Source organism: Leucopleurus acutus, assembly GCF_964270905.1.
Source record: "Leucopleurus acutus genome assembly, chromosome: 19".
Lineage (NCBI taxonomy): Eukaryota > Metazoa > Chordata > Mammalia > Artiodactyla > Delphinidae > Leucopleurus > Leucopleurus acutus.
Window position 1 is genome coordinate 25796643 of NC_139161.1, and position 16168 is coordinate 25812810.

General features: G+C 39.9%; 1 protein-coding gene across 1 annotated transcript in view; it reads left to right on the forward strand.

The window, feature by feature from the left end:
* HEATR6 (HEAT repeat containing 6) overlaps positions 1-16168 on the forward strand; it is a gene marked incomplete at its 5' end in the record, with an annotated part of 44202 nt that continues 28034 nt past the window's right edge. The window contains 9 exons of the mRNA XM_082861199.1: positions 1-219; positions 2337-2444; positions 4635-4775; positions 5258-5373; positions 6231-6345; positions 7811-7912; positions 9198-9335; positions 11187-11485; positions 12269-12446. Of these exons, the coding sequence (XP_082717325.1) occupies positions 1-219; positions 2337-2444; positions 4635-4775; positions 5258-5373; positions 6231-6345; positions 7811-7912; positions 9198-9335; positions 11187-11485; positions 12269-12446 (1416 nt within the window). The remainder of the gene's footprint in view (positions 220-2336; positions 2445-4634; positions 4776-5257; positions 5374-6230; positions 6346-7810; positions 7913-9197; positions 9336-11186; positions 11486-12268; positions 12447-16168) is intronic.

Consider the following 16168-nt stretch of genomic DNA (forward strand, 5'->3'; position numbering starts at 1 on the left):
ATGGCGGCGGCGCGAGTAGCGGGTTCTTTGACGAGCGGGCCGGCGAAAGAGGCGCAGGGGGAGCCACCCCTCGAGCAGGGCCGTGGGTTCCGCTGCTTGTCAGCCAGGCTCTGCGCCCTGCGACCGGATGACAGCAGCTCCAGCCGCACCGAGCTCCACCTGCTCTTCGACCAGCTCATCTCCGAGAACTACAGCGAGGGCAGCGGCGTGGCCCCGGAGGTAGGCCCGCTGGCCCCGGCCCCACCCTTCAGGGATCTTAGCTGGTGGCTCCCGCCCGCCTCTCTAGCCTTTTCGCACCCCCACTTCGCAGTGCTTAGTTGCAGGCTCGTTTGCTCCCTCCGTCCGTGGCACATTTTCCACCCTCCCTTTCTGGAAGAACTGTGCCGTGCCTGGCAAACTAGCTTCTTTCAAAACCCAGCTTGATGACTTCTGCTCTGATAACATTGCAGGTGTCATCTCTGGTGCCACCTTCCCGTCCCTCCGCTCCCCGCATTCAGAGCACTTTGTGTATAAAATTCCTTACTACCACGTACTGCACTGTACCTACACGGTTCTAGGGATCTTAGAACGTGGGTATTATTAGGTCTATTTTACTGATAAACATACTGAGGCTCACAAAAAAGGTCCAGTGTCATATTGCTGGCAAAAGGCAGAGCTAGAATTGGAACTAAAGTGTCTCAAAGTCCCAGCCATTTTCTGTTCCTCCATGCTAGCTCCGCACTCTCTGAAGTACTTTGGCTCTGAGCAATAGTATTCACACACATCAGGCCTTGGATGCTACTGAGTTCCCTGAGCTCTTGACCCAGTCTTACCACTGTTTTCTGGTGCTCACAGGCACCTCAAACTTGACAGTTCTTAAAAATTAGTTCATTGTCTCCATACACCCACCACATCCCCAATCCGTCCCATCCCCCAACACACACAAACATGGAGTCTGCCCAGTCACACAGAGCAAAGGTGCAGACACTGGTTCTTCACCTTTCCTTCCTCCCAGATCCTATCCCATCTGGATTCTTCAGAATCTATGTCAGAAATGTTTCTCAGTCCACCGCCCCCCCCATTCCCATTGCCAAAGCCTTAGGCCCTCAGGCAAGATGATTCTCCTGGATTGTTCCACTGGTCTCCTCTAACTTATTATTTCCAGCTCTTCTCCAAACGATTCTTTGCTCTCCTGCCAGAGTGACCTTTTCTTTAGTGGAAAAGAATCTCATTAGAAAAGTAAAACTCTGATTTGGGAGGATCTCCAATACATATTGGTAACTGGGCAAAGCAAGTTACAGTATGAGACCAATATAGGGTGGGGAGGGCTTGAACATAAATGTACATTTATAGATGCAAAGAGTTCAAAACAATGTATGGGAGAGTTTACAACAAAATAGTAGTTTGCGTCACTAGGGAGCAGAGTGGAATTAAGGGAGGAGTCGGGGACTTTTGCTTTATTTATATAATTTGTGACTTTCCAGTCTTATGTCCCATCACTCCTGCTTCTGTGCCCTGTGTGCAGTCATTTTAAAACTTGCTGTTCCTCAAGCACATACTGGTGTTCCACACCTATTCCTGTTCCAAGCCTGCCCACTCCATTCCCTTTGCTTGCTGTGTCTTTCGGTGCCTTGTCTGTCTGGCAGAGTTTTACTCATCCTTCAGGTCATTCCAGATTCTGCTTAAAAATCACCTCCACAAGACCTCCCTACTTACTGTATTCCTGCAGAATTTGTACTGAATTCTTTCAGGACCTAATTCACTTTAATTATTTGTGAATAGTATTTCTGTCTCTTTCACTAGATTGTGAGCTCTTTGAGATTCAGGAATATGTCTGTTCATGTTTGGAGCCCAAAGACCTGGCACACTACGTGACACAGAGAAGGTGCTCAGAGCCTTTTAATTCAATAAACATCAATAGGTGAATGAATAGTGTGATTTGCAAATAGGTAAAAAGAATTCCTAATTTTACATGAAATTTGTACAAGTGTCATTTCTGATTTTCCCAGTGACATTGCAAATTTGGTTTGCTTACCCTTTGGTATTTTTAATTTCAGTGTGTGCTTTTATATTCTGGAATCCTTTCTTTGGTTATTTAATTGTACTGTCTCTACATATGTAGAGATTCTGGAGTCTTTAGCCTGAGAAAAATCATATTGATTCTTTTCCTTTTTTAGCACATGCTATTTTTATGCTGTCATCCTACTCTCTGCCTCATATTTCATCTTTCCCCATTTTGAGTGTGAACGTTCACTTTTATTTTCTCATTTGGCTGTGTTGGGGGCGGGTCTTCTCTTGGCTAACAGGTATAGCACCTTTTCATTGTCTGTTTTTTTTTTTTTTTTTTTTTTTGGTAGGACGTCAGTACTCTTCTTGTCCAAGCTTGCCAACTGGTGCCTCTTAATCAGAATCATCTTGTCAGCAAATTGTCTCAGCTTATCCACCATTTACTTAACACACTACAGGTAATCATATAGGTAACTTTAGAATTCAGATCATGAATTTTGAGAATAAGTAAGTACCTTTGAGATACTACATCTGTGATAGGTATGATAGGCTGGTCTTTTCAGAAGCTGTGCAAATGTGAGAAGCAAATGCCTTACTAAGAATTATATTAAAACAAATACAACTCTTACCAAAAAAAAGATTCTACAGATTTGTCCATCAGAGGTATTCCTATCAATTTGGTTCGGGAAACCAATATCATTCAAGCCCCCAGGTCTTAGAATTTTTCAGGAAAGATATATTTGACTAAGACATATCTATGAATAAATTGAAATATCCTCTACCCCTTTCCTACCAGTATTTTTTCCCCTCTCCCAAAGCTACCATTTTTGTCATCTACTTTTGGTCTTCATAGAACATAAGAAGTAGCTCAGGGGCAAGGTGACCTAGATAAAAAGATCCCTGTTATTTATGTCAAGGTCTGTACTGAAGCTCCCCTCTCTTCAGAATGTTTTCCAACTTGCTAGATAAATCTGGTATCTTTTTTTAGGAACAGTTCAAAATTTGAGGCTGTTACTATAAGCTACCACATGAGTATGTGAATGTAGTTAGCACAAAACTTATCAATTAGCATTATGTAATCTAAGATGCTTCTGGCTGCAAGAAACAGAAGAGCCAAGCCAGAATAGCTAAATAATTTTTAAAAAATTATCTTACATCACAGGCCCCAAGGGATGCAGCTTTAGGGGCACTTAATAATTAAGAGGCTTTCTGGCATCTTTCCATTCTGCCATCCTCAGTGGATGGGTTATCCTCAGCTAGCAACTCTCACACTTAAAATCCAGGCATCCCATGGAAAATAAATAACACCCAGCAGAAGCAAAAGAACTATTTATTTTTTGTCTCTTTTATTTAAGAATGAGGAGGCTTGCCTCACAGACTCTCCAGCAGTCTCTTCCCTGATAATCAGGCTGGAGAGACTTAGGTCATACGAGAACCCCTCTACAGCAGTCTGATCAGGGGAATGGTATTACCATGAATGGCTTAAACAAGGGATTTCAACCTTGACTGCCCATTAGAATCACCTGGAGGACCTGTGCTCCCTAGATGGTTACAATATGCAGCTCAGCCCTTATGTCAGGGTTTCTTATCCTTGGCACTGTTGATATTTTGGATTGGATAAATATGTGCTATGAGGGGGTTGTCCTGTGCATTGGAAGATGTTTAACAGCATCCTGGCCTCTACCCACTAGGTGCCAGTAGCATCTCTCCAATTTGAACAATCAAAAATGTCTACAGACATTGCCGAGTGTTCCCTGGGGGACAAAATTGCCACTGGTGGAAAACCACTGTCTTAGCAGAATTGGGGTTTACCTTCAGGTCTCGTGTGGGGAAGGTAGACACCCAAATAAGATCAGTATCCTGCCAGCAAGAAAAGAACGGCTCAATATGCTGGAGGTAACCAGGGTAACAGTGGGTAACCAGGTAACAGTGTATGCTGCATGTGACTTGCTAAATGAAATAAGGCTCTTTTCAAGTTTAGAATTTTTCAAACTGATGTGGTGGCTTCTGAATGTTTGCTGTTCTCAGCGGTAACATCTTTTTAACACTGGCAGTTGGAAAAGTTCCTAATCACCCATGGCACCCACAGCCCTTAACCAGGTTTCTAACGTTTGGTGGCAGTTTATTTCAGTTGTCCATGAATTGGTACTTGGATTAGCCTACTTTATCGCAATAAAATTATAAACTCCTTAAGGACAGGAATATGCCAGCTCTTTCTGTTATATTCCCCACATCATGGCAGAGACATAGTAGCTATTCAGCAGACATATTTAGTCACAGAGTATTTGTTGAGCATTTACTAGGCAACATAGTTGAATTAAAAGTTTTCAGCGGATTGAGTCTTACATATCTGTGTATTTACAGCTGCCGGTGTCTGGTTAGTTCAAGGAAAAGTTACAAGGACTTTGCCAGGTTATACTTTGAGTGGAGGGAGTAAAGGGGAAGAAGTGAGGAAGGCCCTGGGGCAGGGAGGGGGTCCTCTCGATAAGACTTTCAAGGTCTTTAAAGCTGATCTTTTTGACACGAAAAAGATGGATACATGTGCGCTCTCTGTTTCTTAAACAGCTTGATTCAAGTGAGCATTCATGTCTGAAAAGGATTAAATATCTTTCTAGAAGTTAGATCATAATTTTTTCCCCTCTTGATAGGTGATTGTTGATGAACAGAACCTGGATTTCCTGTTGGCATATACTATTTCTGCTATTCAGCAGTGCAGTTCCTGGACACACATGCAGATTCTCCAAGCCTTGGCAGCCCTGGTTTACTGCAACGGCTCCAAGTGTCAAAAGGTAGTTTAAACTGCATTCTGTCTTTCCTTTGAAAGGTTGGGAGCACAGGCTCTAAACCAGCAAGCCTGTGTTCAGGTTTCTGTCCTGCCATTAATTAGATGTGTAACGTTGAGTAACCTTCCTCAGTCACTCTGAGCCTCATTTTCTCACGTGTAAAATAGTTCCTCTGAGGGTGAAGTCTCACTTGTAAAGTGCTTGGCACTTGGTAAATATTAATCATTATTATGATTATCATTACCCTTCAGCTATGCAGCCAAGACGAAAGAGCTTCATTTCAGCAACAACCTAGGCTGGGAGTGCTGATCCTTACTGATGCTTTTTGGGCATATTTTTGCATGCCTGTCTGAAGGATTTACCTAGCAGCTAGTGTTTTGGTACCTAAATTCCCTTTAGTTAAAAAAAAGAAGAAAGAAATCTATTTAAAAAGTAATGTTTTCCTAGAAGCTTTTCTTCGGCCAACATTGGCTGTGATGTTGTTTCAGTACCTCCCAGACTTGCTTGGCAAGAGCGGACTCTTGATGAAGCTGAGTGACTTGGCTCAGTCGGACCCTGAAGTTAGGAGAGCTGCAGTGCACTGTATGGCAAACTTATGTCTCAGGTATGTGGAGTCAGTCAGATTTCCCAGGTGTAATAAGATAGGGCCTCTCATGGGCCCTTTGTAGGTGGTTCAATCTGTCTGAAGCCAGAGCCAACTTAGAAAAATAACCTACTTTGCATTTCCCATGCTCTTTGCTAGTGACATCATCTTATGTTGTTTATTTTTAATTTTAATGTTGCTTATGAAGAAAGCTTATGAAGAAGTGAAGGACTAGGACCTTAGACTAGGACTTTATTTCTAAAATATGGTAAAAGTGATATATGTGCAATATGTTGAGGTTTTGTTTTCTGTTGGTATAAATTCTAACCATATTAAGTCTTCGAGAAGGATATATTCATATTAATTTAAGCTTTGGTGAGATATATCTGTCAAGGCCAATTTCCTTTAAGAAAACAGAACCAATCCCAACTGCCCAATTCTAAATTCATGCAATAGAAAATGAGTGGCACAAGCTTGAACTGATGCGTAATATCTTATCTCTACATTGCAGTGTTGTCCAGTGGCTAGGAAGGCAGCTTCAGCTGTGTGATTCTAGCTTGACTACCTGTCTGCATTATTTCCCTCTCAGAACTGAAAAGCATAATGAAAAAGATTTTGCTTTCTGTGTACTTGTTTCCCTATAGACTTCTGTAACTTTTCCCTGTGGAAACCGTTCTTCTTCCTTTTCGTTCCAGCCTTGTGCTGGTCCACAGCAGTAGTTAATTAACCGGAGTGCACAATCTTCTATGATGCAGTTTCATTCAAGGGTATATTCTAACTCCATTAGTCAGTATTGCTGTTACTTTTAATTCTTATTCTTTGCAAGCCCCATTTCAAAGGCGACTGAGTTGGAGTTGCTTTTTCTGTGTGTGTTTTAGTGTGCCAGGACAGCCGTACTTGGAGGAGCCCTACCAAAATATCTGCTTCCAAGCTTTCTTGACCACTTTACAGTCTCCAAAATCATCTGATATGGATGATATCACGTTTTGCATGGTAGGTGAGACTACTACTAATCCTATGACTGTTACAGATGTGTTTACAAGCAGCAGTAGAACAAAAGCTGCTATTAAAGAGTTTAATTTTGTTGCTGTATTAGTTTTGTCTAGAGATATAGGCATAAGGGGATGTTTATAACCTAAAAAGGCTGAACCCATATCTTTCAGGTTTAAATTACAAGAAATTATTTTTGTTTGTTGTGTTTTGCCTTGTTTTTTTGTTTGTTTTGCAATTCTAGGTTCTTAAACTATTTTTACCCTCCTGACTATAAAAGTGGAAATAAAAAATTTCTGACTAGTGACTGTCTTTTAGATGGAATGGAAAGGAGTGGATTTCAACAATATCTGCAGTATTTTATTTCTTTTTTTAAAAACCTGATGCAAATATGACAGTTTATTAACATGATTTAAATTCAAAGTGACACATTTCAAAAATTACAAATCAAAGATGGCGAAAGTTTCTTATAGTCCCCAGCTTAGACAGAGCCACTGGGAACAATTTGTTCTACATGCCCCCAGATTTTTTTTGTATATAAATGAGCATATTTATAATTTTTAAGTGGGATCATATTTAATATGCTGTTTTGCAGCTCTCTCTCCTTTTTAAACTTAATATATCTTGGACATCTTTTCAATCAATACCTGTTGATGTACTTCATGCTTTCTAACTGCTGTAGCTGGGAGACCTTGGCAATTTACTTAACTTCTTGAGCCTACATGTTCCTCATCTCTGAAATGGGAGAAATGTTATAACCACCTTGTAGAGGTCTTATGAGGTGTATATGAACTGTTCATAAAAGCACTTAAATATGCTTGGAAAAGTGCTTGCTATTATTGTTAAGTTTCATATGTAGCAGAGGGTTAGCTTCTTAAATATCATAATTGATGGAAAATTAAAGTTTTTTTCAGTGATTGCACTATTTCAAACAAGGCTGCAGTTCACATCCTTTCCATGTAGGGAGTATTTTTTAAGGACAGAATCCTAGAAATGACATTACTGGCCAAAAAATTAATCTTGATCAGAATTGCCCTCTAGAAACCTGTCCCCACATACATTTCTTTGCTTTTAAGAGCTGCTGTGAAAAGAGCTGCTTTGCTTACTGCATGATAGGGATTTCCTGTTTCCAGTCTCTGCTGCCACATTTTTATTCCTATCGTACTCTTCTCACTAAACATCTCTTCTTTTTTTTTTTCTTGCTCACGATTAGTACGTGCGGGTTTATAAACATGTATGAAAAGACCACTCATTCAAGAGAAGCACTCCATTCTAGAAAATAATTAGTAGTAGCTCATCAGCTTTCTTCTCTGGGTCCTCATCTCTGCTCTTTTTTTTCCCCTCCCCTGTCTAAAGTTTTTTTCATCATCTAAAGACTTCTTTCTCCATCCTACGTGGTGCTAGAAAGTTGGTCCCTGGACAACCAAATTTCATTTACCTTTTAACTTGGTCTCCTTTTTCCCTCTAGTTGTTACAAAATGCATTAAAAGGTATACAGTCTCTTCTAAATGGTGGGAAGATGAAACCGACACAGACTGATGAACTTGGAGCTCTTCTGGCTGTGCTAAAGGTAAGGCATTGCCCGTTTAAACCCCAGGTCTTCATGTGGTTAGTGTCTTTCCTGTTTACACCCCAGACATAAGGACCAGTTTACATCATTACTCCAAGGCTAGCTTTAGGGTATTATATTTTAAGAGAGAAGAATAAAATGTTCATATTTAAACATATTTAAAATTAAGAACTGGGACTTCCCTGGTGGCACAGTGGTTAAGAATCCGCCTGCCAACACAGGGGACACGGGTTCAAGCCCTGGTCCAGGAAGATTCCAGATGCCGTGGAGCAACTAAGCCCGTGTACCATGACTACTGAGCCTGCGCTCTGGAGCCTGCAAGCCACAACTACTGAAGCCCGCGCGCCTGGAGCCTGTGCTCCGCAACAAGAGAAGCCACCGCAGTAAGAAGCCCGTGCACTGCAACAAAGAGTAGCCCCCGCTTGCCACAACTAGAGAAAAGCCCGTGTGCAGCAACGAAGACCCAGTGCAGCCAAAAATAAATTAATTAATTAAAAATAAATAAAATTAAGAACTGAAAAGACTAAATCTTGCTTTAGTAAATTTATGAAAATTCTAAAATTTTATTGGGAATAGATTATGAGGTATGATCTGTAGATTATTTAATTTTAGATTATGTTGAATCTGTTTGGACTTGAAAGAGGAACCAGTGCTTCTCCTTGGCTTTAGCTCCCATGTAGTAGGCAGACCAATCAAGATGTGTATCATTAGGCTGCCATCCTTTGGCTTCTGAGCCTGCCAGTCAGTGGGAGAGTCAGATCAACCTCTCTGGGGATCCAGCTGTCTTCAGTTCAGCCAAGAAATAGTAAGAAACTTTGTGGTGGCCTTAGATCAAAGCCATGTACGATAACTTAGCTTTATCATGACTAAAACTTTAATTCTTTTCCTGTACCATCTCCCCTACTCCCTAGTAGATAATAGAGAGCTAGATTTGGACATGGATATGCTAAATAAAATGATAGATTGGTTAAAAAAATTATCGATAAAATATTGGACAAAACTGATTGGGTAAATTTTTTAAATTAGTAAATAAAAGTGGTAAGTAAATAAACTAGAATCTAAAGTTTAACCTGATCTGGCCAAACCAGATCCCTCTGGTCTAGATGAAATTAAACTCTCCTTTAAGCTCTAAACCTTCAGGGTATCTATTTTCTTTCTCATTTCAGTTTCCTTAATAAAGCTTTTAAACATTAATCTATTCATCTGTGATTCAGAACATGGTGAATAATTCTGTTTTATGATTTGTTGTATGTGTGTTTGTGTGTTCCTTAACCATCATTATTAGAAAACCATGTTCCATGGACTCCCTGGACTAAACATAGAGATGCCCACGGTGTTGTACCCCACTCCACTTCCTCAGTATGATGGACGACCACCCATCAAACCGCAGCAGACAGAATCCAGCACTTCTCGACCAGCTGTGGTACATTTGCATATATTTAGATTTAAGTTGTGAATTGTTTTTAATTGCTTGCTATGTGTGTTTTCTATGATTTGCATCACTGCTGTGCCAAAGGCTCACCTTGAATTTGATTTCAAGTTAGGGTTTTTAGCATAGTAAATTTAAATTATCAGACTGCTAAAACTACCAGTTAGAACATCTTATACTTCTAAGCAGTCTAGGCAATGTAACAGCTATAAAAATGGGCATTCACTTTATACCCATAGCCAAGCATCCGCATCCCTCAAATGCTTAACACCACAGGTCAACAGACTTTTTCTCCAACAGGCTAGCTGGTAAATATTATAGGTCTCTGTTGCCACTGCCAAATTTCCCAGTCTTTCCAGATAGCTGCCATCTCCCTCCTGTTTCTGTTGGAGAACCTAAAGCATACAGATATACGGCTGAGGTATTACACCTAGAAATGTAATACCTGATTAAAATGCTTATAATTAGAAATTCTTTCACTCATTCACTTAATCAACATTTACTGAGCATCTGTTATATCCCAGACATTGTGCTAAGCATTAGGAACATAGATTGTGGTTTTAGGAATTTGGGGGAGAAAGCAAAGGTGGATAAATAAACAACTACATTGCAGTATTATGATTTCTTTCAACAGAATATTCACGGGGTATTCTAGGAGCACATTCAGGGCAACCAATAGAGGAGTAAGGGGGTGCTTTTTAAAAGATATAGTGGCTAACCTGAGCCTCAAGAATGAGTATAGAGAAGGAAGGAAGGAGAATGTTTTATTCAGAGGGAACAACAGGTACACAGTCTTAGGGAATGCGAGTTGAACAATGGGCTAGAGTGTCAGGTGTGTGGAGGGGAAGGTGGGACAAGTATGTAGCAGAGGCCAAATCATAAGGGTCATGTACAGTGTGCTAAGGAGTTTGGGTTTTTATCTTATAGGTGGTGGAAATGAAGCATCTGATACAGGGGAGTGATATGATCAGATTGGCATTTCAGAGAAATCACTGTGATAGCAAGTAAAAGGGTGTGAGTCTGGAGCCACATTAATAACTCAAGGTAGAAGTCATGAGGACCTTCTCTCCTAAAGGCTAGGGACCTTGAGAATGCAGAGGAGAGCACAGATTCCAAAGATCTTTGGATGTCTGAAAGAAGGAAGTCGCAGAAGAGAAAGAACCTGGCTTTTACTTTAAGTTTTTTGTTTTTTGTTTTTCATTTTTTTGGCTGCGCTGCACGGCATGCAGGATCTTAGTTCCCCGATCAGGGATCGAACCCGTGCCCCCTGTATTGGAAGTGTGGTGTCTGAACCACCAGGGAAGTCCCAGGCTTTTACTTTATATCTACAAAGCCCCAGTGCTCTAAAACCTGGATTGTATGTAAAGGAGTAACATCCCTCCTATGCATCTAGAGTGGTGCTAGCTGCGTATCCTGTTTGGGAGAACTGAGAAAATAGTCACTCAGGTCATTTTCTGTAGACCTTGATCTCTTGCAGAACCTTTGTTGAGAAGGCTGAATGCTTTCACAACCGTTCAAGGAAGGTGGCATTAGTCTGTACTTAAACAGATGAGGAAAGGCAAGCTCAGCGAGGCTAAATGATTTGCCCAGGATCACAGATACAGAATTTAAACCCAGGTCATAAGGTTTGCTCTGTCCCATGTATTTCCTACCTTGTTTCTTTTGGTCCAGTAAGTTGTACATAAACACTTAGCATAGTGCCTGACGTATGGAGTATTAAGTGCCGCTTTTTTCTCTTCTCCTCTTCTTTATCCGTACTACGTGTTGGAGACATATTTAGTAATTATCAAATGAGAAGTTACCAATAGCTATCATATATATGTTTTCATTTACTCCTAAAATCAGAATAAAAGGAAAAAATCAAAAGTAAAAGCGAAGAAAATCCATCAAGGAGAGGAGGAGGAGGAAGAATCCAGTGGTGAAAGAGAAGTAGCCCCAGTCACTGGCTCAGGCAGACTGAACCCGCATAAAGGGGACACTCAGTGCCCCTCCTCCCTGGGTGTTTCGAGTTTGCCATTAGCTGGAAGTGGAGCTGCAGGAAAAGACCAAGTCTCCTCATCCTTCAGTTCTTCCAGTTGGAAGAGAGTCAGCAGTAGTGAGTCAGACTATTCTGATGCTGAAGGAGGCATGCAGAGTAAAGTGAGGTAGTAGTATTTTGTTATATTTTTATGCCTTATATTCTAAGTTGTGTGTATAAGTTTCTAACCTTGCTTAAAAGTCTGACTGCCGCATGTGATTTAACTTGGAAGTCTCATTTACGTGGGACTTTGTATTACTATGCATTTTGCATTGTTCTCTTATCTGTCTTTGTACATGTGGTTCCTCTGCCTGGGTTATTCTTTCTTTCATGTTTTTTGCCTTTTGCCTTGTTAACCACTACCCATCTTCAGTTTGAGCTCAGCAATCATATACTCTGAGAAGCCTTTTCTGACCCCTTATTCCGGCTTAGGTACCCCTCCTATGTGACTGTTTGACTTATCTCTGATTACTGTGTTGTAGTCTCTTTAACTGTATGTCTCTGCCTTTAATAAGCTTGTCAAGGGCAGGGGCTTAGTTTATGTCTGCCAGCCTCAGCACAGTGCCTGGCACATACGTAAGGATTCTCAGTACATATCTGTTGGATGAATGGATACTCTGCAGTATCTCATATTTAATACTGATTTCCTAATATCAAAATGTTGCCATCTTATTCTCTATCTAGTTGTGTTTTTTTAATTGTTGACTTTATTAACTTGTTAGATAAATTGCTTTAACATGTTTTGATCACATTTTGAAATAATTTTTAAAATGTTGGCATCTTTCAGATTTATTTAGAATGTTGAATTTCCCACTGTATCATTTGAGTTGGCTGGAATAAATAGCATTTCATGCTTATGTTTTTAAAAACAATTAAAAGGCTTTTTTCTTCCTTCTTTTGGTTATTAAAGGTCTTACCAAGCCAAAGTTCGCCAAGGAGCATTAGCCTGTTTTCTTTCTACTATAAAATCAATAGAAAAAAAAGTTCTTTATGGCTACTGGTCAGCCTTTGTTCCTGATACACCTGAGCTTGGAAGCCCACAGTCTGTGTCCTTGATGACTCTTACATTAAAAGATCCTTCTCCAAAGGTAAGAGCATTTAAATTCTAAGGGTTATAACTAGGAAGAAAATCTTTACAAGTCTTTGTTGTTTTCTCTGCCCCATCTGATCTTACTGCCCCATCTGATCTTATGTGAACAAAGCTCTTATTAATACCGACCCAAGTCCTGACTTGAGAACCACTAAATGGGCAGGAGGATAGGAAATGGGCTTATGTGAATATCAGGTAGAGGGAGATCACACTGAGCTCACCTCCTGCCCCAGGGCTTGCTTGAAGCATGAGCACACTGAGTTATTGTTTCAGTGTCCTCTGAGCTGCGCTGAAGCAGCTGTGCTTCTCTCTCTTTTATGAAAATGTTGATTGCCATGGTGTTTATAATAGAAAGAAGTTAAAAATGGCTTTAATACTCACTGGAATATCATGGTATATAATGGTTATGAAAGATGTATAAGGCTTAGGGAAATGCTGATGATGCTTTATGAAAGTATAGGATATAGAATTATATGATCCCAACAGTGTTTTTTTTTCCTTCAACTTTTCCATATTTTTCAAATCACATGTAATAAATAGTAATACATATTTTTATGAGAAAAACTTATTTTTAGAAAAGAAGGAAAAGTAACTTGGCAGTCATGGATAGCTACAGCAAGGTAACTATGGCTGATCAAATATTTACCTCTTCTTGGATATGTTAGCTATTTTCCAGAAGTTAGCTTTTTACCCAAATAAGGAAACCAGTGTGGTGTTTAGATTCCTCTTACAACAATGAACATTAAAAAGTCATGCTACAGGGCTTCCCTGGTGGCGCAGTGGTTGAGAGTCCGCCTGCTGATGCAGGGGACACGGGTTCATGCCCTGGTCTGGGAAGATCCCACATGCCGCGGAGCGGCTGGGTCTGTGAGCCATGGCTGCTGAGCCTGTGCGTCCGGAGACTGTGCTCCGCAATGGGAGTGGCCACAACAGTGAGAGGCCCGCGTAACGCAAAAAAACAAAAAAACCAAAACAAACAAACAAGTCATGCTACATGGCATCTGGTATCCTCAGGTAATTAACCTACCCTCTCAAAATGAAAGTTTTAGTTAGGCCAATAGTATTATTTTCTGTTTTTAAGATTTTTCCCTTAAAAATGAGGAGGACTAGCAATCCATCATACATTGAAACTCCCTTTGATCATCTCCTTGACTAGCTAATTACTATATAAGAAAACTTCTAAATGACCCTTCAACACTCTTACAGGGTGAAGAAAAATAAACTAGCCTCAATTATGCACACACAAAAATGCCTTGTACGGTATTTCAAATACCCAATATACTAAATAGTTAAACCAGTAGAAATTTTTCAGATTGACTGAATCATCGGCAAATGAGAACCTGAAAAATGGTGGTGGCAAATAAATAAATAATGAGGCCATTCTAGTAATTGGAAGGAAAACTGCTATGAGGGTTGAAAAAATATATATATATATGTATTTATGTTTTTGAAGACCCTCCAGCTGAGGGAAGCTGCCGTAAGTAGCCAAGGAGATGGAGATGAAAGTAGATTGAAATAATTTTCATGATGTTTATATCTTTGTATTTTTCGAACATTTACATTTGAATTGCCATGAGAAATTTTACTTACTGCAAAGTGGTCCTCCTTGATTTGTGTACTTCTTACATATGTTCTTGCTGTTTAATTTCAATAATGCAAGAGACGTGATGAGTGAAAAAAAATATAGAACTCCCTTCTGGAGAAGTCCTAGGTCTAGCACGAAAGCCACACAAAGGTCCTGGAGAAAGGGAAGACCAGTCATCATTCTTACACAGTTTTTTAAAAAGATCAAAGTAATGATTAAAATTCATGAGTTCAGTGTAATGGCAAGCGAAATGAATATACTCAGATTTTTTAGCAGATACTAGGTTTAGAAGGGTGTAAATAAGGGTCATGATAATTGTCCACAACAGGTCTTGGAGTGCACCACTGCAAACTGTCCGTAGTGTAATTAATTGTGAACCAAGACCCATGTTAGAAAAAAGTGTTTTGTTAGATGATGTCAGTGAGAGAGTCTTTTTAGAAAGACTTCTAGAAAGTTACGTGCAAAAATTAAAAGTACTAGTTCATAGACTTCCCTGACAGTCCAGTGGTTAAGACCCTGTGCTTCAGCTGCAGGGGGCGTGGGTTCAATCCCTGGTCGGGGAACTAAGATCCCACATGCCGCAAGAAATGGCCAAAAAAAAAGTACTAGTTCATGTCATTGGAATAGAACAGCATTCTGGATTGATCAGAGCTAGGTTAAAAGGCACAGCCATGTGTAAAAGCTGAGTGGTCATCTCAGGTGCTTATTGAGTATAGAGTTGGATAGTATAGACTGAAGTTTGTATTAGCCAGGATGAAACATGACAAGACAAAAATAATGTCTCTTCTCCTTGAAGTACACAGTGATGATGGTTTTGAGTTCATGGCAGCTCTGATATGACCTATGGTAGATTCAGTTGGAAGCACAGTTGTCACTGATATACTGAGAAATTTTCCAGAGAGAAATCGACAGAAGGAAACATGATTGGACTACTCCATTCAGAACACCAACAATGACAGGGATTACTTTCAGGAAACTGGAATGTAAGATGCTAGAATGGTTCATTGAGAAGGAGAAAACTTAGAAATTTCTAGGATTTGGCAGTGTGATGGTACTTGGGAAATTGTCACATGTTTACATGCTGGAAATGTGCTTCAGAAAGCACATCCTATGTTTTCAGGCAAGATAGAGCAATCAGTATAATAATACGACTAATTAAAATAATACTAATGCTACTAGTAACAATATGACTAATTTAAGAATTTCTTCTATATGATTTCCTCAGGTGTTACAAAAGTAGATTATGTATATATATCAACAAGATGTGACCTAAGGGACAAACTGTAGGGCATACCTTCTTCTTGGTACCTTTAGAATTATCCTGATTTTCAAATTCCATGATGATTATTTATTTCTCTTTTAAAGAGCTATGAAATGTGGAAACAAATCAAAATCTAGATAATAGATATCATAACTAGGAAAGAGAATAAAGAGTTGAAACTTTTAACTGTCACGGAATGGTAGATAATCAGGTTTCCTCTTTTATGGTCAATTAAGAACAGGTGACCTTTGCTTGGAGGTCTCTAAGTCTAGAGACCTTGACACAGTATGCACATGCCTCCACCTAAAAGGCATCCAGCTTTGGGGGTGTGCTCAAATGAAATTAACCCTGAACATATGTGAAGGATAATCAGGACTTGGACAAAGCCAAAGACAAGCACAGCCAGGTGCCCTGCATTGAAACCTCAGTGGTAGCCATTCCCAGCAGTGACGACTTCATCACTCTCCCAGAAATATGCTGAGACTGAACATACATAAAAAAGGAAAAAATAAGGATTGACTGAGCTACCTCAGCAAAAATTTCTACTATATCCTTAAATAGCAAAAAAGGAAAAGTGCTTTCTTGTTTCATTACCTTTGAACAAGCCTTCGTGCCCAAGGAGGTAAAACTACCCTCTAGTGAAACTGAGTGCACTGATGTTTATAAGATTAAAAAGGCTTTCATCTACCAATGTAAATATTCAGACAATAAAAACTTAACAAAATGAGCTGTCTGGAGAGCTGCACCTCTTATGGTTTGCTTGTACATCAGTACTGTCTGCTGGAAGTGCTGATTAGAATGGTAAACAGTATTAAATATTGATATAAAAATAAATGAAGCAGAACTTGAACCTGATTCAGTGTCATGAATAGCA